This window comes from Boleophthalmus pectinirostris, unplaced genomic scaffold (assembly GCF_026225935.1).
Source record: "Boleophthalmus pectinirostris isolate CB_2022bp ecotype Guang Dong unplaced genomic scaffold, ASM2622593v1 HiC_scaffold_13, whole genome shotgun sequence".
In the NCBI taxonomy this organism is placed as follows: Eukaryota; Metazoa; Chordata; class Actinopteri; order Gobiiformes; family Gobiidae; genus Boleophthalmus; species Boleophthalmus pectinirostris.
The window spans coordinates 30,826,878-30,854,586 of record NW_026571036.1 but is presented as its reverse complement, the minus strand read 5'-3'; the positions used below and the strand labels follow the sequence as shown (position 1 = coordinate 30,854,586).

Genomic DNA, 27,709 nt, shown 5'->3' with positions numbered 1-27,709 from the left:
AACTAAATTAATTTAATTCTGAATAAAAATATTATAAAAATTCCACTTTTTTTGTATTATTTTTTTTATTATATTTATTTATTTATTTATTTTTTTTGTATGCATGTTAGTTTTATATTTAGTTAAGTCTGTCTTGTTGTGGATGTGCTGGGTATCCAATCCCTCAAACTTGACAAATTATTTAAAAAAAAAAAAAAAAAAAAAAAAAGGTTGTATGGAGGATTTTTTTTTGTTTGTTTTTTTTGTTTCAAGTTGTCAATGATAGCATTATAGAGGTGCAGTAGCCTTGTAATTATGATGACCAAAAAAAAAGAGAATAAAAATTCATCAACTCTGGACGTGGTGGGGCTAAACATTTGCCAATAGATAACGACACTGCCTCGTTATCTGTGAGCTGACAGGCTGTCAATCAATCTCCCTACGTTTCTAGCGTAACTGACTTGTCTGCGCCGCCGGTACGTGGTTTACGTACGACTGTCACGCAGTCCACAGACGCACAGACGCTGTTTACTCCACCAACGCAACAGTTCTTAGCGGCTTTTTTTGACCTATATCTTCCTCGCAGTTAGCACAAAGTTTGTTGCAATGGCAGACAAGAATCCAGGAGCAGTTAGCCACAAAAGAAAGTCCGTTTTTGAGGTCGCTGAAAGAAGAAGACAAGGGGAAAAGCAGCGAAGCCAAACTAAGGTGATTCTTGAAGATTCATTCCAGCGATGGTGCGACTGAAGCAGACGCAGGGTCTAAAGACTGACGCACTGGTCGCCAAATTACTCCTGGACAGGAAACTTCTGCTTATTATGAAAACGTACTTTATTTCCGCGCACTCTTCTCTGCACCCCTTTCCTGCTCCTCTCCCCGCTGCCCGTTCCGCTCTTCCCCCCTGCTCCTCACTTCTCCGGGCACGGAATCTCCGCGCACCGCTCCCCTCTCCTCTCTCCTCTCTCCCTGCTCCGCGCTTTCTCCCTGCTCCTCACTTCTCGTCCGCGAACGAAATGTCCGCGCACCCGCTTCCCCCGCTCCTCACTTCTCCACCTTGTCTAACCAACACTGTAGTTAGTTGTTTACAAGTCATGTGCAGCTCACCGGCTGTAAACAAACCTGTTTCTGGCGTAAGGAGGAGGCGGGAGGAGGTGTTTCTACGTAGGAGCTGTGCATGCGCAACATTTGAAAAAGGACAAACAGTCGCTGGATTTCTCGTTCCTTGGAAAATCCTCTATACAACCTTTAATTCCTAATGATGAAAATGATTATTCAGAATTAAACTTAATTGGTTTATTCTGATTTTAATGCCGAATTTATTTATTCCTCGATCATGTAAACGTTTATTCTTCTTAAAAATAATTGTGGTCTTTCGGTGCATGTTCTGACGTAATGACGCACTGCAAGATGATAGACCAGAGAAAATGTTGGTCTTGAACTGCTCTTTGGATTTGCGAGCGGGATGTGGGCTGAGGTAGAGCAGCTGTTGACTCAGTTTGTCTTCTTCCTCCTTCTCCGACACTCTTCTCCTCTCCTCCTCAGCTGACAGACGTAAAGTGTGACGAGAGAATTCTCCAGCTGCTGCGCAATTATTATTGGAACGGCTGCAAAAAAAGTTTGGATCATGTTTGCGTCGGTGGTGTACCGACAAACCGAGATGACAAAACAGCCGATAGCAGCTGAAGAGTGTGTTTTCTTCAAGTCGATGTAAATACATTTCATTCCAATCAGAACCCTTCCCCACCCCCAGACGTCGAGCTTCTGCTGAATAAAGACGATTCAACGTGTTTTCCATGTCAGCCTCAGTTCAGAATGATTATTTCCATGTAAACGAAGGAGAATATTTTAATTCAGAGAAATTTGTTGGGAATTAAAAAAACATCATGTAAGCGTGGCTAATGGAGCTGGAAGTGTCCCCATGCTCACTTCCTGTTAATAACATGGCGGCTACCAGGTTAGAAATGCCTGGTATTTTATGTATACAATATGATTACAAACCATCTCCAGATCTTGCTCTCACTTTATACACGACTATAGCCAAGCAAAGTGCATCAGACTTGGTTTGGCAGGATAGTATTTGTTATAGTTTTGAGTAGCAGCTTGTGTAAAAAAGTTGGAAAATAAAAGCTGAAATATATAGGGAGTAGCACTGAGTTTTACAAAGGAATGCCCAACATTTCTGTCAGTTTAAACCAGGGGTCATCAAACTAAGGCCCTTGAGTCGACTCCGGCCCTCAGTGCCCCTTTGACCGGCCCCTCTGCTCCCCACCACCTGAACTGGCCTTATGAGACAATCCTCAAAAGTTGTCATGGCCTATTTTTTTTTATTACTTTTTGGCAAATTATAACACGTCTGCATCTTGTATTTTGTTGATTTTATTTTTTTTTTAGTTAAAAAATATATATTTAAATGAAGTATTGATATTTATATTTAAATAATTATATGACGTATTTACATTTGCCTCAGAATTTTTGTTACCTGACAAACTTCAGATCAAACAGTGACAGTCAACGTACACACAGAGTTTTGTAGTGCAGGTAAGGACAGCAAAATGGCTCTTGTTAAAGTAAGAAAACTTGGCAGAGAGTGGCGAGTTTTCAAAGAACAGTGGACGACCGATTATGTTTTTGTTCAGCGTATGGACCGTGCAGTTTGTTTGATATGTAAAGAAAGTGTGGCGGTTTTCAAAGAACATAATCTGTGTCGTCAGGATTATACAATTCTGTTGTACGGCTGACCTGACCCCAGCAGCCATCACAGTCAGAAGCGTTAATGTCATTAAACATCTGCTGCACATGACCAAGCAGAAAGTCAAATCATTACACTTTATTATAAACCAAACTTTTTGAAATGGGTAAAAATCAAATGGTATTAGTAAATTCTTTAATATATTCATCTCAATCCGTTTCAATGTGAAAAAGTGTCGTCTTTGGACACTGGAGAATACATGAACACAGAGCTAAATGTGTGTTACTGGTAAATCTCTCCTTGTACCATGTTGTACCTTGTTGTATTGATATCTGGCGTCACAGTCCCAGCTTTAGCCCCATAAAAGCGCTGGTATTATAGTGTATATAATGAGCTGCTAAAGAGAGTGTGACTCGCTCGTGTGGTACAGAGACAGACTGGGAGATTTACACTAAATCCACTGTCCTTCTGTCCTTCTGTCCAGGCCTTGGTGATCAGATTTGTTTAACCAAGAATCGTTTGACTTCCCTTTAATACAACTTGATAAATAAGCAGGATTATTCTTGCCTAGACGAAGTTTAATTTTTCACATTGGTATTTTTGGTTGACCCCAGAAAGCATTTTCCAAGTGAGCACAATGTAAACACAAACTGGAGGTGTTCAGACGACAGGAACGTTCACAAAGGAGGACGAAAGAACAGAGTGACAGCAGAAAAAGCCTGTAAATGGAAAGTAAATTTGCCATTGTGTCTCCTTTTGCACTGAGGTTTGAATGTATGTTATTCTTTGTATGTATTCAATTTTTTATGTTATTTATTTATGGATTGTGCGTGACCCGAGATGTGCGAACTGAATTGCCCTTTTGCGATTAATAAAGTTGTTGATTGCTTGATTCAGTCTGCAGGCAAAAGGAAGACTAAGGCTACGTTCAGACTGCAGGGCTTAACGCTCAATTCCTATTTTTTTGTGAAATCCGATGTTTTTGCAAGGTCCTTCACATTTCCAATTAAATGCGACTTGTATGTGACTCCAGTGTGAACAATAAACGGCCCGAAAGTGTCCCGCATGTGCACTGGAGACACGAGGACGTCAACCGCAGTGAGCGTCTCTGTGTTTACAGAAGTTGTCCAAACATGGATGCAGCATTGAACACCTGGAGATTTTAAAGTTCCTCTCGTACCGGAGCCAGAACATGAACAACTTACTTGTTTTAAGGAGATTGAGAAGGAGAAGGACGAGGTTTTTGGTCGTGGTGTTTTGTGGGACAGCGGCAGCGACGTCCGTTGAAAGAAACATGTGGATGTGGAGACGGAGCCAAGAGTGGTGAGTGGTGATGTGCTTCACTTCAGTGACACAGAGTTCATTAACAATTTTTGCCTACTTCAGCGCAGAATAGTGACGTTTGTGTCTTGTTGATAACGTGTAGGTGGATGAATGCACTTTGGCCGTTCAGACTGAAGTCACATGTCAAAAGATCAGATATGTATCAGTTTCAGGAGCACATATCCAAGTGTCCTGGGTCACATTTGATAAAATCGGATCTGTGTCGTTAAACGATCAGATACAGGTCACATAGAAGCCAAAAAATCGGATTTGGGTCACTTCAGGCTGCAGTCTGAACGCAGCCTATGATTGGTCTAACACAGTGTTTCCCAAACTTTTTTCTGGGGACCCATAGTTTAAAAATCACAAATCTTCACAACCAAAGTCAATAGACATTATTCGTAAATCACACTGACCATTATTGAACATTCATGAGGATATTTTATTGTTGACTGAGTGATCGTGTCTCTGAACAATCAGTATTTCTCCAGTTTTAAAACAGTAATCAGTGTTTCTTACAGAAAATTGGTTAGGCAAGGTGGTGCTGCCGAAAAAGTGAGGAGCAGGGGGAAGGGTGCGCGGAGATTCCGTGCATCGAGAAGAAGCGAGGAGTAGGGTTGGGTATCATTAAGAAGTTGCCGATACAATACATACCTCAATACATATGCCACGATACGATACTGATCTCGATACAGTGAGCTTTTGGTTTGATACGATGTATTTCAAACCGATTCAATCTAATTCAGTAAAAAATAATGGCCAAGTCATGGCTGTGATATTAAAAGTCTTTGTTAAACCACTTCTTGTGCAAAGTTAATATGAAACACAAACATTTTAATCCTCAAAACAGTAAAAATGTCAAAAGTGTCAAATAAATAAGTTTCCTTCCACTGAACTAATTATTATCAGATTATCAGATCGTGAAAAGGTGACCCAAAAAAAAAAAGTCAAAACAATGGTCTAACACAGGGGTCTCCAATCTGTAGCTCGGGAACTACCAGTAGCTCTCCACCCCCTTCCAAGTCGCTCACCAAGGGATTTATGAATTATACTTATTGTGCTGAATAACTCAAATGCCTGTTTCCTTTATAAATGTATATGTGTTATGCCTAATTTTGTGCACTGGTAACTGGATAATGGGACATGTTTTATAGAAATCTAACTGTATCTCATTTTAACTCATCTTCGGTTTACCATGGCTCTTATATTTACAAAATTTCTGGCGACCGCTTTCATTTTACAAAACGTAGCTCACAGGAGGAAAAAGGTTGGAAACCCCTGGTCTAACAGATATCCACACTTCAAATTTCAGGGCAATGTCTTGTGATGTCATGTAGTATTTGAAACTGCAGAGGCTCCTGGAATACATAGACATACATATACATATACATATACATATACATATACATATACATATACACATACACATATACATATACATACACATACACATACATATACACATACATACACACATACATATACATATACACATACATACACATACATACACATACATATACACATACACATATACATACACATACACATATACATATACACATACATATACATATACACATATACACATACATATACATATACACATATACATATACACATACATATACACATACACATATATATACACATACATATACATATATACACATATACATATACACATACACATATACACATACATATACACATACATATACATATACACATACATATACATATACACATACATATACATATACACATACATATACATACATACATATACACATATACATATACACATACATATACATATACACATACATATACATATTACACACATACATATACATATACATATACACATACATATACACATACATATACATATACACATACATATACATATACATACACATATACATATACATATACACATACACATACATATACACATACACATACATATACATACACATACACATATACACATACATATACACATACATATACATATACACATACATATACATATACATACATATACATACACATATACATATACACATACATACACATACACATATACACATACATATACATATACACATACATACACACATACATATACATATACACATACACATATACATATACACATATATATATACACATACACACATACATATACACATACATATACACATACATATACACATACATATACATATACATATACATACATTTGTACATTTTGAAAACAAAGCTGCAAATTTACCAAGTTTGCACTAAAATTAGAAGAAAAAATAAAGGGACAGTAGACTATGGTATTTACTTCCTTTTTATACTTGAAGAGAAGTACTATGCAGGACCTTCAGCCGCCTCATGCTGAACTGTGTCCATTCACTTAAACTGGGTGCCATGTTTGACCCCCCCCCTCCTGGCCCCTCGCGCTGTGTGTACACCTAAGCCAATCCCCCATGATGCCTTTCTCCCGTGAGGCCTCGCTCCCATGATGCCTGTGCTGCTCTGCCGTGTGCAAAGGTTTAGTCACATGACAGAAGCACAGAGGTGTACAGTTTTCTCTGCGGAGGAAACCACGTTAGAGGCGTGAAGGAGTCAACAGCTTTGATATGGAAAAACGGCATCTGTTCTGGAGGGAAAGAGAGAGAGATGGAGGGAGAGAGTGTGAAAGAAGGAGAGAGAGAAAGAGGGAGAGAGAGCAGAAGGGAGGGGCAGGAGACTGGGGACACGTGCCTTCAGAGGGGCTGTAATAGAATTGCAAATGCCGAAGTGTGACACTGTAATGTTCTTACTGACTCTAAACTGACTTAGTATCATCCATGAAAAAAGAGGGAGAGAGGAGGAAAGAGAAGGGAGGAGAGAGGGAAGGAGAGAGGGGGAGCCAGAGAGTGTGAGGGCAAAAGAGTAAGAGGGAGTGGGAGCGAGAGGGAGCGACAGAGAGGGAGAGAGAGGAGGAGAGAGAGAGAAAGAGAGTGAGGGCAAAAGAGAGAAAGCGGGAGTGGGAAAGAGAGACAGAATCAGACAGACTGAGAGAGAGGGAGAGGGGGGCGAGAGTGACAGAGGGACAGAGAGGAGGAGAGAGAGAGAAAGAGAGTGAGGGGAACAGGGAGAGAGAGAGAGAAAGAAAGAAAGACAGAATCAGACAGACTGAGGGAGAGAGGAAGCGAGGGAGAGAGAAAGAACAAGAGTGAAGGCAAAAGAGAGAAAGCAGGAGAGGGAAAGAGGAGACAATCAGAGAGACTGAGAGGGGGGGAGAGCGACTGAGAGAGAGAGAGAGAAGGGGAGAGAAGGAGCGGGAGAGAGAGAAAGAGAGTGAAGGCAAAAGAGAGACACAGAATCAGACAGACTGAAGGAGAGAGGGAGAGCCAGAGAGAGGGAAGGAGGAAGAGAGGGAGAGAGAGAGAGAGAAAGAAAGAGAGAGACAGAATCAGACAGCCTGAGAGGAAGAGAGGGGGAGAGGGAGAGAGAGAGAATGAGAGGGAGGACAAAAGAGAGAAAGAGGGAGTGGGAAAGAGAGACAGAATCAGACAGATTGAGAAGGAGAGAAAGTGAGAGGTGGGAGAGTTACAGAGAGAGAGAAAGAGAAAGAGACTAAAGGCAAGAGAGAGAGAGTGGGGAAGAGACAGAATCAGACAGACTGAGAGAGAGGGAGGAGCCAGAGAGGAAAAGAGAGAGGGAGGAAGAGAGTGAGAGCGAGACAGAGAAAGAAAGGGAGGGAGGGCAAAAGAGAGAAAGAGGGAATGGGAAAGAGAGAGAGGGAGGAAGAGAGGGAGAAAGTGAGAGACAGAGAGAAAGAGAGTGAGCGCAAAAGAGAGAAGTAGAGGGGCATCAATTTGACAGACTGAGGGAGAGAGGTGGAACGAGAGCGGGAGGGAGGAAGAGAGGGGACAAAAGAGAGAAAGCGGGAGAGGGAAAGAGAGACAGAATCAGACAGGGAGAGAGGGACAAAGAGAGAGAGAGAAGGAGAGAAGGACAGATTTCCAAGGAAAGAATCGACTTGTTACGGTCAGATTGTGTGCTTCTTACTGCGCGTGGGCTTGCCTCTCCACAGATCTGACATGGTAAATGGCCTGGCGGTGTCACTTGCTTGTCTCCATGGAGATAGATCATTTTAATGCCATACCGTGGAACACTCTGGACACGGTGGAGACAGAGAGCCAAGCCGGTGACGAACCCTCTACTAGAAATGTTGCACAAGTGCGTCTTAAATTCTGTTTTCCTTTGTTTACACATGAGCTTTGTAATATCTTCTCCATTTAAAACCAAGTCTTTGGAGCAAATCGAACAGTGAAATGAGCAGAAGTTGTTGTTTTTATTACTGTTCATTAATCCTCCTTTCTGTTTGAAAAAAGGCGTAGACCAGTGCTCCCTTAGGCGCGCTCAAATCTGAAACCCACAACAGCCGAACGCCAGCAAATCCTTCTCTCTCTCCACACACACACAGACGTTTGAGGATGCAGTATTCTTTTCTTTATGGAACAACACTGGTTTGATGAGGTCTATCAAAGCCAAAGACAAGCAGGTCAGCAGATATGTGCCTATAAACACAAGAGAAGAGACAGAATCATTTATTACATGGTCAATGGCTGAAGCAAAAGCACTGAACGCCTCGCTGAGCCGCTCGCCGCTCTCTACCGTCCTCATTGATTATCAGTAATTGTAGATGTAGTGTCATAAATTACTCTAACTTTCTCACAATATGCAGATCGGGCTTTGTTTGAATGTTGTATATCTGAAGAAAGAGGCGAGCTTTGATCTGTAAGACCATTGTGTAAGACTGTTCTATTCATTATTCAACACAAAAACTCATTAGAAGGAGGATATACAGTATTTTCACTATATACAGTGGAAAGGTCTGGAAATATTGGTACTACAATAAATGAAAGCTGCAAATTGTTCTTATTGTCATTTTTTTTCTTTCAATCAGATCAAAAAAATTACAAGTAGAATACTAGATTTTCAAACCATGGAAGGTAGACGCAAGTAGTTTAGTTTTTGTTTCAGTTTAGTTTATTTTCTTCGGTCAGTTAACATAATCATACATCATATTACAATGATTTTACGTGGAAATGTTGCATATCACTGAAGTTATTCCACAGATCGAAGGGGTTTAGGCTGAAGTTTTAACATTTATTTTGCCAAACCCTATTGATATAAAGAACAGGATACAAGATGGCAGAAATATTTACAGAAAACAAAACAAAAATCATCTTGTATGAGGAAGAGAAAGGCAGCAAAGAATGTGAACTTAATTATATTGGTATGCACACATACACGATGCATACACACAATCCAGTCCACCTACACATCACTGTTCATACACACACACGCGCGCACACACCCCCTCCCACGAACACACACACACACACACACACACACACACACACACACACACACACACACACACACACTGACCCATGTACATGTTAGTATTCGTACCTATTACATAAATACACAGACACTTCATATAATTGAGGGTTATAGTTAATCTGTAAGTATTTCTCTATATATTTCTCTATAATTCTGGTCTTATACATTTATTTCAATGTATATAACTCATTTCAAGCTTTCACAAACTAGTATTCACATGCATGACTTTACAGACATCTGCACAGCCTTAAAAATGAAGTGAAAAAAGATGGACCTACCCAGGCTGCCTCTGCTCAATTTCATTTCTCTCCAGTGACTAGGTCAGGAATCAAAATACACTAGATGGTTTTGCAAGAACCCTGGAAGTGCGAGTCCGTGCAGCGGCCAATCAGCGAAGAGCCATATATTTAGTGTTGTCAACGATTCCTGTTTAAAGCCGGAACAAAGAGAATGTCTGGTGAATTTTATCAAGGAGAAAGACGTTATTGCCCTTCTTCCTACAGGATTTGGGAAAAGCTTAATATATCAGTTATCTCCATTAGCAGTGCACCGATTGGTTAAATTGAAAAAAAGTACCCGCCTAATGTCGAGCAAACAAATCCTAATATTGCGAGATCAGACGGTTTCGACGAAGTGAAACCAGCTCATGAATAAGGCTGGGATGGACCACCAACCCTCACCCAGTCAGTTCTCACCTCAAAACACATTTTAGATTTATAGTCTAGGTTCAAATGTTTTAGAACAAGATGCAAGCAGCCTTTTATAATCAGTTAGAGTTAGTCTTGATGAGGACTTCCCCGACCAGTCAGTCCCTTTTACATTCAGATTCAATCCAGAAGAGTCTGGAACTGGACCATAGAGCATGAAAATCCCCCGCCAAACTTGAGATGGTCCAACAGCAGCTGCTACTTTGTATCACATATCTCAAATGCAGAAGACTTCTCCTCACCAAAATTCTCTTGACCGTAACAGTTTGGTGCTTTGATTGTTGATTCTATAAAAATCCAAGCTGTTTTCCAGTCTTTATGTTGTTTTACTCTCCTTTTTTACACTGCAAATTTCTCAGATCTGGCCAAGATTTTAAAACTTATATCAGATTCATCTTTTTATTTTCAGATTTATTATCTTCTTACTAGTTCTGAATTGGATTTATTCTAGTCCTAGAGGTCGTTTATTTTAAGACAACTTGTCAAGTAAAATGATCTTGCTGGATGGACGGATAATTTCACTACTTTTAAGTGATTTTCTGATAGATTTAAGTGTTTACATCTTAAATTTTGGCCAAGCTTTTTTTACATTGCATGTTGTTTTTGACGTGAATGGATCATACCTGTCTCCGCCTGTCAGTCATGGTTTCTGAAATCAGGGGGTTGATGGAGGAAACTCACCCAAAACACAGTGGTGCGATGGCTCACGTCTATTCCAAAAGTGACAGTTAATCCTGGTTTAGTTCTAGATAAATCCTTGTTTCGTCCATGAATCGACGCCGCAGGTTTTAGTGTGTTATGGTCGCCTAATTACCTACCGCAAATTGTACCGCCGAAAATATCAGAGGATCGCTGCGTATATTGACATTTCCTACGAAGAGTCTACAGTGAAGCTCTTTAAAGGGGAGTCATCCAGCACAATAGCTCATGTTGTGTTTTGTTCGTCCCACTCGCAGCTGCTGAGTCCCTGATACGTGACACTGTCTGAGTCCAGCAGCACTTTGTAATCCTGCATTTGTCACACACCGAGAAAAAACACACCACAGGAATCTAAAATGCCACCACAATGTCCAACAGGCCGTGAGCGAGCGATTCACCGGGAAAACAAAGCACAAAGACGAGACGGCGGCATGTGGGTTTGAGAGAGATGGATAAAAAGGAGGACTAGTGTGAATTAGGGATGGAACGATACGGTTTTCTCACGATACGACACATATCTCGATACACGGGTGTTTTAGTTCATTTGGTTCATTTGGTTTGGTTAATATAGACTGCTAGGGGAGTTACACTATCAGACTTTTCCATTTTTGGTGATGATTTGATGATTTCTTTTCCTCTAAGTCCTCGTGCACAAGCCTCATGCCTGTGTCCGCTGCTCTGCCTCATCCAGCTGAGACAGTACGTAGCTCCTCCCACGCTGCCCTGTTACAGTCTGTGCTCTTAACAGACACACAGCGCTCTCCCATCCTCTTTCTGGAAACTCAAACTATACATAGAAATATCTCAACAGAGCGTTTTCTTGAGTAAAATGAATGAAAAAGATCACATATATCGCGAGTCGCATGTGTGTATACAAGCACATTTGATTCAAGCCAAAAGTGATTCTAGTGTTTAAAAGTGAATATTATTTTGTCATTCCTGGGTCTGTCTAGTCTGATTCATCAGACGTGGTAACACTTTATAATAACTACACCTTATTTAGCCTTAATAAAGCATGAACAAAGGCTTAATTAATAATGATTCATGCTTAGTAACTACTTATTTACTACCTTAATTAGCACTTGCACTTCATTTGCCTGTGCTGTAAATAGTTACTCATAATTATTTCATACTTAATTACTCATGGACTAACCATTTGAGCATTTATTAATCATTAGTAAACTATAAGAGAATGATTTACAATACAATGCAATGATCATTCAGGCAGCTGTTTTCTGTTAGTTAAGTCTTTTTGAGAGCTTTTCTAAAGTGAAGACTAATTATGCTTTATTAAGCATTTACTAAGCATGAATCATTATTAATTAAATCTTTGTTCATTATTAATTAAATCTTTGTTCGTGCTTTATTAAGGCTAAGTAAGGTGTAGTTATTATAAAGTGTTACCGACGGTTTCACTTCGTAGAAACCATCTGACCTCGCAGCATTAGAATTTGTTCGCTCGATGGTAGGAGGGAACTTTTTATCATGTAAAAAATCGCTGCTATTTGGTCGTGATGTATATAATGCGCCGCTAAAGGGACTAACTGGTATATTAAGCTTTTCCCAAATTCCATAGGAAGAAGGACAATAACATCTTTCCCCTTGACAAAATTCACCAAACATTCACTTTGTTCCAGCTTTAAATCCTCGATCTCGGGAAATGTTGCCAAAACAGAATGTCTGGCTCTTCACTGATTGGCTGGTGCCCAAACTTAAACTTTTTTTTTTAAATTTTATTTTTATTTATGCATTTATTTTGGGCAAATCAAGATTTACATTTATATACAATGGAACATATAACATAAGTGAAATCATAATAGAAATGAAAATAACAACAAAAAAATAACAACAACAAACAAATTAACTATTATTATTATTACTATTTTGCCCAAAAAGGAGAGGGAAGAAGAAAACTCACTTCCGTGGTTCTTTCACACCATCTAGTGTATTCAGATTCCTGACCTAGTCGCTGGAGAGAAATGAAACTGAGTGGGCAGCCTGGCTCGGGTTTATCACTGCAAATAAAAAAAGTGACTGAAAGATAAAACCCTTTTCTGTTAGAATATTTCAGCTGTACGTCCCTATGGAGCTGTTTTCTGCTGCATCCGAGAAGGACGCCTCAATAACCGTTTTCCTTTAGGACCAAAATAAATGACAACGCAGTGCACAATAAGGGACGCATGAGTATCAACCGAACACGTGTATCGAAGCGTGAGTACAGTATTGAAAGATTCCTTATTACATTGAATATCGTTGCGTCCCTAGTGTGAATACTAGTGCAGTCCAGACACTGACTGAAAAGACCCATACTGCTCTATTTTGTGATCTAGAAAATAGTTTCCTCTTCACAAACAGACCTGGAGTTGTGCAGAAAAAACAAAAATGTGGCTGTTTGCTGCAGGGGTTCCAATCAGTGGGAGCAGGTAGAGGGAGCTCTTGGAAAAAAGATAAAACTTTAAACACAACAGACTCCAGGTACTGTGAAGAAGACAGAATCACACGAGGAATAATAGAGTACAGACCTGGAGTCGTGTTTTGTTTCATTCACACATTTTTAACACACAAATCCTGCATATTTAGACTGAAAAACTGATAAACTGAAAATGCTGTTCCACCTTGTGATGTCATGGGGTAATACAGGAAGTGCTCCACTGTGTTTTTAAACTACACACAGCCCCACTAGAATCATTTGGATGATTTCAGACCAGGAATTGCAAATCTTCACAGAACAAAAGGTAAAAAATGACTTGAAACTTGAAATTTGAAATCTACCACATGATGACATCACAAGGTAGAGCAGTGGTTTTAAGTTGGAGATGTAAACTGCAAAAAAATTCAAGATTACTCAAATGAATGAATGAATTAAAAAAATAAATTAAATAAGTGTAGTTATGTTTTTGATGAGGTAACAAAAGTATACACAGTGTTGGGGAGTAACAGATTACATGTACTGGAGTTACGTAATCAGAGTATAAATTATGAGTAACTGTATTCAGTTACAGTTACTGTTTCAGTGAGAGGTAATTGGATTATAGTTACTTTGTTGAAATAAATGGATTACATGGCGGTATTTTCCTGTTTTCACAATTTTGGGCCCCATTTTTTCTTTTTTTTTCTTTAATTCCACTCATTACCAGAAACTAAACCAGGTCTAAACTAGATCTAAACTAGATCTAAACCAGGTCTAAAACCAGGTCTAAAACTGGATGAAAACAGGACAAAAATTAGGACTAAACTAGATCTAAACCAGGTCTAAACTAGAGTTAAACTAGATCTAAACCAGGTCTAAAATCAGGTCTAAAACCAGGTCTAAAACAAGATTAAAGCAGGACTAAAACAGGACGAAAACCAGGTCTAAACTAGATCTAAACTAGATCTAAAACAGGACTAAACCAGGATTTAACAGGATTTAACAGGACTAAACTATGCTGTGTGGACGTGTCTCCTCATCTTCTATCAATAATATATATTTTTTTTATTTGGTTTAGTAAAGTCTGGGCTTTTTATTTTCTTTTAGCAGACAAAAAATCTTATGTTACGATATCCGAGCCTTTGCTTCTCTACAGCAAATCAAGTAATCCAAAGTATTCATTACTCACTTTAAGTAATTTAATGTAGTCCGTTACAAACTACATTTTGGGGTATGTAATCTGTAATCTGTAGGGGATTACATTTTAAAAGTCACCTTCCCAACACTGATTACACTTGGTTTAAAGCTCAAAAGAGTTCAATGTTTCCATAATATAGGACTTTTAATAGACTGAAATTGTTATTAGGTCATCTTTTTTGTTTTTTTAAATAACACCACAATGTCGCTTCTATCTACACCGAAAAAAGCATATTAACAAAACTGTGACAAAAATCAGCAGATCAATTTTAGCCTTTACACAGAATCCTGTGGGTGCAAAACAACTCAGCACTTTGTCCCGAAAATGTTGAAATCATACTTTTGTCAGATTTGAGCTGAAGTATGTGTAATTATTTGGAGTAAACAGTCCTTATTTGTAGTTTTTTGTAGATCGCCAGAGGAGTTATAAGTGTTGTTTTTCAGTTTCGCTCTAATCCTTCTCTTCCTCTTGGAAAATGGGCCACGAGCCTCTCAGGTACAACCCAGCGCTCTGCCAACATCCTGGAATTATAAGTGCCTCTTCCTCCTCCCCAAGGTGAAAACAGCTCTCTCCTTTTCTCTCTTTCTCACTCTCTCTCTGTTTCTCCCTCTCCTTTTCTATCTCTTGCTTTGTCTCTCTCCCCTTCTCTTTCTCTCCCCCTCCCTTCTTTCCTTTTGCACTCTCTCCCTCTTCCTCTTTTCTCATATTCCTCCTTATCACTTTCTTCTTTCCCCTCTCTACCCCGTTTTCTCCTCTCTTTTTCTCTCTTGCGCTGTGTCTCTCCCTCTCTTTTTCTCTCTCCCTCTCTTCTTTCCTTATTCACTCTCTCTCCCCCTTCGTCTATTTCCTCTCTCTTTCTCTCTTTTCTCATTTTCCTCCTTATCACTTTCTTCTTTCCCCTCTTTACCCCTTGCTTTCTCCTCCTCTCTCGCTTTCTCTCCCTCTCTTTTTCTCTCTGTCACTCTGTGTCACTCCGTCTCTTTTTCTCTCTCTCGCTTTGTATCTCCCTCTCTTTCTCTCTCGCTCTGTCTCTCCCTTTCTTTCTCTCTCGCTCTGTCTCTCCCTCTCTTTTTCTTTCTCACACTCTGTGTCTCTCCCTCTCTTTCTCTCTCGCTCTGTCTCTCCCTCTCTTTTTCTCTCTCACACTCTGTGTCTCTCCCTCTATTTTTCTCTTTTTTTGTCTGTCTCTCCCTTTCTTTTTTCTTTCTCTCACTCTATTTCTCTCTCTTGCGCTATGTTTCTCCCTCTCGTTTCTTCTCTCTCGCTCTGTCTCTCTCTTTTTTCTTTCCTTTGGCGCTCTCTCTCTTTCCCTCTTTTCCTCTCTTTTCTCATATTCTTCCTTATCCCTTTCTTTTTTCCCCTCTCTCTACCTCTTATTTTCTCCTCTCTCTCTCTACCCCTCTCTCCTTTTCACTCCCCATCTTCTCCTCCTTTCTTTCCACCTTTTTCCCATTCTCTCTCTCTCTCTCTCACCCTCCTTTCTATACCTCTTATATACATCCTCTCTCTCTCTCTCTCTCTCTCCTCCCTCTGTATCTGTCAGTTCCTCAGTCCACGGGGGGACGGCCTCTCCGCTCTTAAATGTAGTATTTCTGCACATTACTGTCAGCGTTTCCGTGGCGACCGCTGATGGATTACACTCTCGCCTCCGCTCGCTCGGTTCTGGGCGTCTCGCGGCCGCGCGGGGCTCACGGCGGACGCTAACGCCGCGCTAATCCTACGCTAACGGCATAAGCTGCGGCTCTGGGGGCGTCGGGCGGGACCTGGGCGTTCACGAGGGTCTGCGGGGCACGAGCGGAGAAAGAGACGGCCGCTCGACCAACTGACAATCACACAAACTCACGTGGCCAGAGGTGGAAATTAAAAACAAAATGGTAAATGTGATTATTGGGTCATACTGACATTGAGGTGTTGAGCAAATTCTACTGTTTGGAGCTTTCTGCCGTGTTATAATGTTCCCTAAATCCAAATCGAGAGAGAAGAGAGTTTATACTACGATCAGACTGCAGCCTGAAGAGACACAAATCTGATTTTTTTCGCCCCTGTTCTTCTGTTTCTGATCTTTTAATCACAGTCTGAATGACACAGATCAGATTTTTTCAAGTGTGACCCAGGCTTAGGGTTAGGGCTTAATGCTCAATTCGGATTTTTTATTTTTTATTTTTTGTGAAATCAGATGTTTTTGTGAGATTGTTCACATTTCCAATTTAATGTGACTTGTATGTGAGCTCCAGTGTGAACTTTAAACACCTCAAAAGTGTCCCTCATGCACATTGGACACATAAGCTGAGTCTTGACTTTTGCATGTGGGGGCAAATATTTTAATGTCAGGGCAATAGATTATAAAGTGCATAGTGCAAGTGCATAAAGTACATAAAGGAAACGCCTCACCCTGTACAATGAAATGATCGCTTTACTGTTCACACTGCTGTGCATTACAACTATTCTGTGACATTACACAGAATAATTATTAACACTATTATACATACAACAGTACTGTTCATAAGCCTCATATAAAGCCAAGCTACAGAGAGCATCACACATGATCAGGGGTGTAGTGGGCGTGGTACATTGGGGTACGACGTCTACTCACTTCTCCCGACATGAGATATAAAAAATAACAAATATAAAATAGCTACAGCTTAAATGTCAAGGTGGAGCTATTGGCAATGGTGAAAAAAAAAAAAAAAAACTGCACAGGTTCATGATATCTGCAGAACTGTCCAATAGTGACCAGAGACATGAGGGACCAGGACTAAACCAGGACTGAACCAGGACTGAACCAGGACTAAAACAGGACTAAACCAGAACTGAACCATTACTGAGTGTCAGGAGTGACTGGAGGTATGCCCACGTAGACCGTCGGGTGACCGCAGGAGAAAGGACCGAGTTAAGAGCAGCCGCTGCCTGATCACACTTTGCAGACATCCTGCTCCACATTCTCGGGGTTGTCTCTCTCTCTAGTCCAAGATTAGTCCTGGTTTAGTCCTGGTTCAGATTTCATATTTATTTCATACAATCTTTTTGTTTTATTGACATATTTAAAATATTAATACATTTTTTAAAAGTAAATATTGGTATTGGTCATATTATAGACTCAATGTCATGATATATTTCCATGACACTGGGTTGTATCCCAAAATACAGTCTAGTTCTTTGTAAAATGGACAGGTTACACTCCACGGTCGCTTCGTTTGTTTGAGTCTTTAGTCTCCTTGTATTTGGCTCACGGGCTCTTTATTTTTCGTTGACATTGGAGCCAGGACCGCCTGTAGCCACACTCGGACATATCTTTGGCAATCATTTCAAAAACCAGTTCCGATAAAACTCCTCAAATGTGACCTGAATACACTGATCCCCCCAAATATTAATGAACTCTCTAACCTTGCTATCCCTCCATTGACCTGACTCTGAGCCTGACGTGTAGGTGGGATGAATGTGACCTGACCCTTCAGACTGAAGTCACAGGTCAAAAGATCAGATATGTATCAGTTTTTAGGAGCAGGGAGAGGATGAGAGGAAGAGGAGGAGAGGGAGAGGAGGAGAGGAAGAGGAGGAGAGAGAAGAGGAGAGGGAAGAGGAGGAGAGGAAGAGGAGGCGAGAGAAGAGGAGAGGGAAGAGGAGGAGAGGAAGAGGAGGAAGAGAGGGAAGAGGATGAGAGGAAGAGGAGGAGAGGGAGGAGAATGGAGAGGAAGAGAAAAGGTGAAGAGGAGAGAAGGAGGAAGACGGTGGAGATTTGGAGGGAGAGGAGTTCTTCTCTCAAACAGAAAACACTTTGTCCCACCTTTTGATGTCATGTGGTAACACAGGAAGTGCTCCATTGTGTTTTTAAACTCCATACACCTTCAGTAGGCTCAGCTGGATCATTTCAAGCGTGGAATTGCCAATTTCTACTAAACTAAAGTAAAAAGTAGCTGTAAACTTGAAAACCACCACTACATGAACAGAGCATTTTGAGCTTTGGAGAAGTAGACAGATTAATAATAAAGAGTTACTCAAACATGTGTGAATGAAACAAAACACAACTCCAGGTCTGTTTTTGAGAAAGTAACAACATTCTAACATGACTTAAAGCTCACAGAGTCACTTCTGTGTACTAGAGAACCTTTAAAATAATATTATTCTAAAAGCCAGCGTCGTTGAATGTTAAAACAAAGAGCAGTTTTAAAGGACGTCCCTGAGTCGTAATTGTACCGTGGAGCTTAAAAGCAGTAAGTTGATTATCAGAATTAGCCGGCAGCGTAAAGTGAACGATAATGCCTTAGATTACATTTTCCATCAGGTATTCAGCCGTGTGTAACCGATTACGTTGTCCCATCTCTCTTTCCTTCCAAGCGATTTTTCTCCTTCAAAAATTATGCAAATTTTACCAATTAAGTGTCTCTGTGTCATTAAGTCTCTACGCACGTGTTATTATTTAGTTTTATCTCAGCCCCAGAGCGACCACGTTTGGAGCATGTGTAGTGGGATGTTGATTTTTTTTTTTTAGACAAAGAAATACAGAGATTCATTACAAGACTATGATTCGATTTGATGCAAAATACAACATTTAAAGGGGCAATTGTGGCGTCGTTTTTTATTAAGCTTGTAAATCTGCAGGTGGACGTGTCGCTTGTAATGTTGGTTAGTGGCGCCGTAAAGCTGAAATGACGAGAATAAGTTTGGGGAAAGTAATTGCATTAAATTGTCAAGATCTGTTATTAGAGAGAGACATAAACAGGCAAAGAATATGAGAAAATGAAACAAAATAAAACACAAAACACTTCTGCTGATATACACAACATTACATGGTTCTGATTCAGTCATTTAGTGATCTCTCCCGGGCCCTATTCAAAGCCTCCTTATTGTTACTAATATAATCCGTGTGTCGTTCGTTTATTCATTTTTCAAAATAAAACCAAAAATAAGAAAACAAAACGCAACTATTTTCTTCATTATTTGTCTCCAAAACCAAAATGAAAAAAAAATGGATAACGGCTGTTTCTTGTTTCCGTGACTTAAATCACGATGCCGGACTAAACCAGGTCTAAACCAGGACTAAACCAGGTCTAAACCAGGACTGAACCAGAAACCAGACTGAACCAGGTCTAAACCAGGACTAAACCAGGTCTAAACCAGGTCTAAACCAGGACTAAACCAGAATTGAACCAGGACTAAACCAGGTATAACCAGGACTAAACTGGTCTCAGTCCTGGTCTTAGTCCTGGTCTGGTCCTGGTGTCAGTCCCAGTCTTGTCCTGGTCTAAGTCCCAGTCTCAGTCCCTGTCTCAGTCCTGGTCCCGGGTTAGTACTTGTCTCAGTCCTGATCACCCGACAGTCTATGTGGGCACAACTACAGGCCGTCCAGACACTCCTGGTTCAGTCCTGGTTCAGTCCTGGTTCAGTCCTGTTCAGTCCTGGTTCAGTCCTGGTTCAGTCCTGGTTCAGTCCAGGTTCAGTCCAGGTTCAGTCCTGGTTCAGTCCTGGTTTAGTTCTGGTCCAGCCCGGCATCGCAGTTTGAGTCACATAAACGGGAAACCTTTATTTTATTTTATTTTTTTTATTTTTTTTACAATATTCATTTAAACACAAAATCAAAACTGAAAAAAAAAAAAAAAAGAATTATTATCGTTTTTTTTCATTTTGGTTTTGGAGACAAATAATGTTATATTTTTTTTGTTTGTTTTTTTGAGTTACTAACTCAGTTACTTTATGGGGGAAGTAGTTTGTTAAAATGCCCAACACTGCTCTTGTCTCTTCTTTAAACCATGTTAGAATGTTGTTTGTTGAAACAAACAACATTCTAATGTGTTTGTTTGTGTTCGTCTATGTTTGTTAAAAACATACCTAAAGTTGTGTTTTGTTACAGATGTCATCATCTCCACACCTCAAAATGCTCTGTTTTATCTTGTGATGTCATGAAGTGATGGTTTTCAAGTTAACAGACCTTTTAGCTTTTGTTAAGAAGAGATGGCAGAAGTCCAGGGCTGAAATGATTCAAATGATTCTAGTGAAGATGTATGTAGTTTAAAAACACAGTGGAGCACTTCCTGTATTACCACATGACATCACAAGGTGGAACAGAGTATTTTCTGTTTGAGAGAAAACCCAGCCTTAATATGCAGGATTTGTGTGTTAAACATGTGCGAATGAAACAAACTCAACTCCAGGTCTGTTTGTGATGAGGAAACACACCTCAGGAAACAGTGTAATATGAGCTCTTTAAGTGGTCATCTAAAAATGCTCCTCTGCGTTTTTAAAGTGTATACACCTTTACTAGGCCCATACTGATCTGAAATCCTGACCATTACCTCATCCAAATGACCTACACAAACTTTGAAACTACCATCCAATACAGATACGGCATCCGAAAGGTACTTGAACGCAGCTGAATAATGTATCATATAGGACCAAAGTTAGCATATTCCCCAGCTATTACTGCAGTACATGATCTGGTCTGAAAATGGCTGTTTCCTACAGCTATATATAGTCCCCCTGAGGTCACATTGAGAGGAGAGCAGCTGAATAATGCACAGAACTCCAGTCTGTGGAAAAGGTGAAGCCCGTCACACAGACCGATGACTTATGTGTTTTAAATCCAGAGATGGGGCTGCACTCCATCACCCTCCTCACTATCGCCAATCACATTTCAATATGAAGGGGACTTTTTATGTGTCCTCCGAAAGCTCACAAAACTCTTTACTGCAATTGTCAGCGAGCAGTGAATCCACAAATTAATGTGGAATACAAAATAGTAACAACAATAGCAAAAAAATAAACTATGATTAGAAGCGATTTATGAGTGAAAAACAAAACTAGTTCATCTCAGGTGGTCCACAGTTATTCCTCACTTACCTTGAGTTTATAAGAGCTTTTCACAACATTCAGCAGCCAGAGCAGAGTTTTGCCATCACTGTAATGTAGTGATGGGCGAGTGGAACCTCGTGAAGCTTTGACACCTCAGTCGCAATATTGTCTCTCATGGTTCGACGTGTCTGAGGCCTCGGAGAAACACTGACCTCTAGTGGACAAATTTAACCATTGGCACACAGGTGTCTCAGCATCGACGAAGTATTGTTAGTGTAAGACAATACTTGTGTGCAGAGCGACACCGAACCAACAACAACAATAATGATGATGATTTAAAATAACATGGGTCCGGTCAAGTGATAACGGAGGGAAACGGGCAGATTTTTGACATTCAACTATTGAAATAAATAAGGTATCAGAATGTAGGAAAGAGTTACACTCCAACAGGGTCAAGTTAAACCTGTGATATTCTTTCAAGTTGTTGACAAAAAATGTAAAAACTCGTGTCGGTAACGGAGGGAATGAAATATGCAGCACTTTTTGGGCAATAAATCCAAACAGTGATAACTCTTGGTTCTCACTTCCATATCCTTAACAAACTGGTTTGAATATTTGCTTCATATAGTTTTCTACCATATGGTACAAGATTAGGTTGAAAAACCTCTGACTTTTTGAGTCATGAGATTTTTTATTAAGAAAGGTCATGGTAACGGAGGGAAAAGTAACATTAACCCATTGACGCCGGATGCTGCGCAGCGCTGAGTCCCCTGTCCAGATTGTCTGGTGATCAGCGTAACTGGTAAAGGCGGGGCCACACCTGGAAGCATGGGGGGGCGTGTCCTCCTCTCGCTTCCATTCACTCCCATAGAGAGACGCAAAACTGCCGGAGCTGTACTGTCGCGTTAAACCTTCTTTATCGTGCCGTATTATTTCTCCATTGAAAAATAATCCAAATGTATCCCGCACATGTTCCCATCAAGACCTGGTTTGAAGTAACAAACGTTGCTCTTTACTGCAGCGCATGAACGCACTCAAACACTTGATCTGTTCGCTGTTCCAGACGCTCCTATAACAGGTGCCATATCACTATGTCGTGTAACAAATAAACATGGTCAAACACAAATGTTGTCCGTGTCTTCACTGTCATTGTCACTGTCAGCATTTTTGTGTTTGACCATGTTTATTTGTTACACGACATAGTGATATGGCCCCTGTTACAGGAGCGTCACTCTTTTTTATTATTAGTAGTATTATTAACACTACTGTATGTGTAATATAATGTAATGCAATCCCACATGTTTAACACACAATCCCTGCATATTTAGACTGAGTTCTTCTCCACACACCTTCACTTGAATCATTTGGATGATTTCAGCCCTGAAAATGCCAATTTCTAATGAACTAAACCAGACACATCAAACTCAGGCCCAGGGGCCAAATTTGACCTGTGATATAATTATATTTGGCCAGCGAGATCATATCAAATCTGTATTAGCGCTGCCCGCCGGCTACAGATAAACTATAGAGACAATATTTATTTAAGATTGTGTTATTATTTTATACTATGTTCTGGATTCAGTGTTTAAGCAAAACTATGATTAAACATGTATTTTAATAAGAAAAGGTTTAACATTACATATCTCGGAAGAAGAGAAAACTCGCAGATGTTGTTGAAATTTTTCAGTAAATATTTAGTTTGGCTCACAACTTGGTCCCAGTTTATAATTTTGGCCCTCCGTAAATTTGAGTTTGACACCTCTGAACTAAACCATTGCTTCCCAAAGACTGGGTTGCGGTCCTCAGGTGGGTCACAAGAGATTGTCCAATGAGATTCACTTGGTCTTCTGATATTTTATGTCATTAGGTTCTTTTTTCATACCTGATAGTTTGGACTGCTCACTAGCGTCTTCCTCAGAGTGGTCACGTGATGTTGCTGTGTCCGGTCAGCTGATTTAAACAGGTTTTGGCGCTGTCTTCCTACCGGTGGAGGCAGGATGACAGCGCCATCTGCAGTCCAACTTCCTCAGGACAGTATCCCGGGTGTGTTGAGAGATTTATTTTATTTTTTTTTTTTGGATTGCCTCATCACGATCTGTATGTAGGTTTGCAATATTCATATACATATATCTCCACGCACCCCTCTCCCCGGCTCTTCACTTTTTCATCAGCACCGCCTTGCCTAACCAGTTTTCTGTGGGAAACACTGATTACTGTTTTTTATTGTTTCAAACATGAGTAATACTAATTGTTCAGAGAGACACAATCGCACAGTCAACAACAGAATATCCTCATTAATATTCAATAATAGTCATAAATATATTTTGTGATTTGCGAATAATGTCTATTGACTTTGGTCACGACGATTTGTGACTTTTAACCCTCTCAGGCTTAAATTACATTTTTTTTGAGAGAGACCTTGACATCAAATGTGTTCTGGGATGTTATTGCTCCGGTGTGGTAAATTAACACTGAAGACTGAAAATGATATGAACGCTAACTTTATTTGTATACCACTTTTCATAAGAATGAAAACAAAAAGCACAGTGTAACAGCTTTACAGTGGCAGAACAACTTGGTATAGATCTCTTTTTCGTGTGGTGCTCCAAGAAACAATTTTTATCCTTTGTAAAGCACAAAAGTACTCAGCACTTGTGGCAGGCCGTTTGCGTGTAGCCATTCTTACACAGTCTGCATCGTCCATGTTTATCAGCATGGATGGGAAAAAAGGATCCTGAGTAAAAAAGGCTCATAAAATATGGATGTGGAGTAAGTAGGTAATTGGAATTTAGCTGTTGCAAATCTGCAACGCCTGCCTGGAGAGGGTTAAAATATGGGTCCCCGGGAAAAAAGCCTGGAAAAACACTAAACTAAACTACCGCTTCATGACATCAAAAGGTGCAACAGAGCATGTTAAGCTTTAGAGAGAGAGACTAATAACAAAGGATTCCATGTGAATGGAACAAAACACAACTCAAGGTCTGTTTTTGAGGAGGTAACAACATTCTAACATGACTTAAAGCTCACAAGAGTCAGTTTTGCGTAATATCAAACTTCAACAAGAGACGGCAGCTTCAGTGGCTATGAAAGAAACCGACACAGCACCGCCTCGTCAGTGCTCGCTCTGGACTAATCTCTGAATCTACTTGAATGACAACGGCGGCTCTCTTGCTGCGTGAAGTGCCTCTTAGCAAGACACTTCACCCACCTTTCATCCGATGTCCATGCACGCTGCTGTATGAAGGAGTGCACGTCTGTTTGAGCGAATCAAGGACAACAGACGGAAATATCATCTGTATAATATATTTTCCTTTTAGCAGACAACTCTCAAAGTCATTAATTGTAACTGCTCCTGACAGGTTGTCCCAGTGGCATTGAAGGATCGGTCAAACGCAAAGGACAATTTTCCCTATGGGGACAATAAACCGTACAGTTTAGTTTTTTTTATTTAAACACGCATACATAGATTTTTCAGAGGATGAGTCAATGTCAATGTGTCCATGTGTTGGATTTTCTGTCCTTGGTTTTGCAAATTTGATCTACACTGTTAAATCATGTAAAAATAATCAAAAGTGAATTGTAATATTCATATTTCTTTAGTAATGTGGGTGTAATTTGTGACATTTTTAAAAAATGTTTTCTTTTCTTCATGATGTTTCTAGTGTTGTGATTTTTGCTTTCTGAGTTTTTTGATCATTAACAAACTTTAAAGCCTCATCGCGTAACTTTTCAGCCAAATAATAGACTAAAATAAAAGCAGGGATGTTTTTATGTACAAAAATTAGTCCCATTTTAGACAGGACAGAGGATGAAGGACAACATTTTCATGCACAGACACAACAAATAAAATCATCTCTAACCACTACACTAACCATAGATAAATAAATTAAGCTAAAAAAATATTAAAATACAAAATACACAACAGACAAATAGATAATAGGCAATAAAATAAAATTAGGCAATAGACAAATAGTGAAATAAAAACAGCAAGGTCATGTGGAGGGTTAATACGAACAGAGCAAAATAAAATAACAAGGTTTCACAGCAGCAGTTACAGAGAGAAGGTGACAATATTTCAGTGTTTCAGAGCCAGAAGCGCCCCCATGTTCACTTAACTACAGTATGTCCATTTATATATACAGTCTATGGCCTCTCCAGGTTTTGAAATGGGCCTTTTTCACAACGGTTAAAGGTGCCCAGCTGTAGATTTGTGGAACTTCTGGTTAATGGTTTTCTATGGCCAAATATCTGAGGAAATGTCACACTTATTCTCCATCAGCTTCATAAATCTGCCTACCCAACACCAGTAGTTCACTAATGCGTTGTCACTGTTCACCTTCAAGCTTTCGTCTTTCTTACCTTGATAGTTGTGGATAAATTCTTATGGAAGAATGTTTATCCTTTGTGGAACTTGTTGGTTGAAGATTTGGAGATGGGGCAGATTTATGAAGCTAGTGGAGGATACGCCAGACATTTACACACACATTTTGTCACACACATTTTGTCACACACATTGTCATCAATCTGTGTATCATTTGTTCATTTGTTTTTCAATATAAAACCAAAACTAAGAAAATGAAAAAAAAAAAAAACTGTTTTCTTCATTATTTGTCTCCAAAAGCAAAATTAAAAAACAGATAACGATCTTTTTTTTTTTTCAGCTTTTGATTTTGTGTTTAAATGAATAATGGGGGAAAAAAAACAAAAAAAACATCTGTTTCTTGTTTCTGTGACTTAAACTTCGATGCCAGACTTTTGTGCTACATACGGACTGAACCAGGACTGAACCATTTTCAGTCCTGGTCTGGTCTCAGTCTCAGTCTCAGTCCCGGTCTGATCCCGGTCTGGTCTCAGTCTCAGTCCTGGTCTCAGTCCAGGTCTGGTCCTGGCCTCAGTCTCAGTCCCTGTCCAGGTCTGGTCCTGGCCTCATTCTCAGTCCCTGTCCCGGTCCCTGTCTCAATCATGGCCTAATCCTGGTCTGGTCCCAGCCTCGGTCCCAGTCTAGTCCCAGTCTCAGTCCCGGTCTCAGTCCTGGTCCTGTTTACGGTCTCAGTCCTGGTCTCAGTTCTGGTATGGTCCCAGTCTCAGGCCCGGTCTCAGTCCCGGTCTGGTTCAGTCCGTATGCGGCGCAAAAGTCCGGCATCGCAGTTTAAGTCATGTTTTTTTCCATTATTCATTTAAACACAAACTTGATAACTTAAACTTTTTATTTTTTTTATTTTGGTTTTGGAGACAAACAATTAAGATTGAAACCATTAACCGAAAGTTCTGCAAACCTACAGAGGGGCACTTCCGGCGGTTGTGAAAAAGTTCTCCAGGACCCTAAGACTTTGATGTGGCACTATGAACTATGGGAGTTGTAGTCACGCCTCTTCTAACCCAGTCTTGTGTCTCTCTCTTTCCTTAGACCCGCCCACAGTGGAGCCGGTGTTCACGGAGATGCGTCAGGGTTTGGGGCGTCCCGTTGTGATGACGTGCCGGGTCCTTCGCGCTCACCCCTCCCGCGTGCTCAGGTTCGAGTGGCTCTTGTCCAATCGGCTCCTCCACGCCGGAGCTTTCGACGCTCACAAGGACGAGACGGAGTACACCATCCGCAATCTGAACCGCGACGGGTGGGGAGAGTACACCTGTAATGTCATCAACGAGGCAGGAGCGGGCAGGTGCACCTTCCAAGTGACAGGTAAGAGACAGTCTGGGATTTTGCTACTGCTGTGTGTATATGGTGTTTGAATAACATTATGCAGTGTTTCTAGTCTTTTTTGGCAACTTTAGTGCAATTTCAAGTAGTTGGTGACATCACAACAAACTGCCATGATTACAGACGGGTGTTTTTGATTACAAACAAACTCTGCAGGGGCGGAGTTTGAAGTGTGGATACCTGTTAGACCAATCACACTGTTCCTTATACCTCCAGACCTCGCCCCTTCTCCCGTCTCACTCCATCCTTTAATCCGTCAGGTACTGCCCAGTTTAGCGGCTCTATTTGAATTGTGTTTGTGGGCGAAGTTTAGGTGTTAAGTCCAATTTTAAAGAAGAAATATTACACTAAATCCACTTTGTAGGTGTTTATTTTGTTGCAGTTGTTTTCCTTTCTCATTATTTTTACTCAGATGTGTATTTAGAGCAATATTTGTTGGATTAATCCTCTTTTTATTGTCCTGTTTTTGAGTCTTGACGCTCAAAAAATGCTGATTATCACCTACCCCCTATCTCTGCCCACTGCTATGAATTTGGTATTTTTATGAGTTTAAAGGTGCACTGTGTAACATTTGTAGTAAAGGCTCCACTACCTGGACAGATTGCCTTGTTTAGAATGTTCCACAGTATAGATTAAACCTGTCAGTCACAAGGAAGACAAACAGGTTACAGCCTTATGCTACAATACAGTTCAGATCTGTGGAGAGGCGCCCCATTCACAGAAGGAATGATTGTATTTTTGAGCAATAGAAACACCTGTAACGAATAAATGTTTCATGGATATGTTTAATGTTATACCATGGAACATTCCAGGCAAAGTAATA

At 40.2% G+C, this 27,709-nt stretch overlaps 1 protein-coding gene across 1 annotated transcript in view; it reads left to right on the top strand.

Annotated features, from left to right (window-relative positions):
* The window catches only part of LOC110168285 (MAM domain-containing glycosylphosphatidylinositol anchor protein 2), a 488,675-nt gene that overhangs the window by 271,596 nt on the left and 189,370 nt on the right, over positions 1 to 27,709 (top strand). The window contains 1 exon segment of the mRNA XM_055149295.1: positions 26,596 to 26,868. Coding sequence (XP_055005270.1) covers positions 26,596 to 26,868 — 273 coding nt within the window.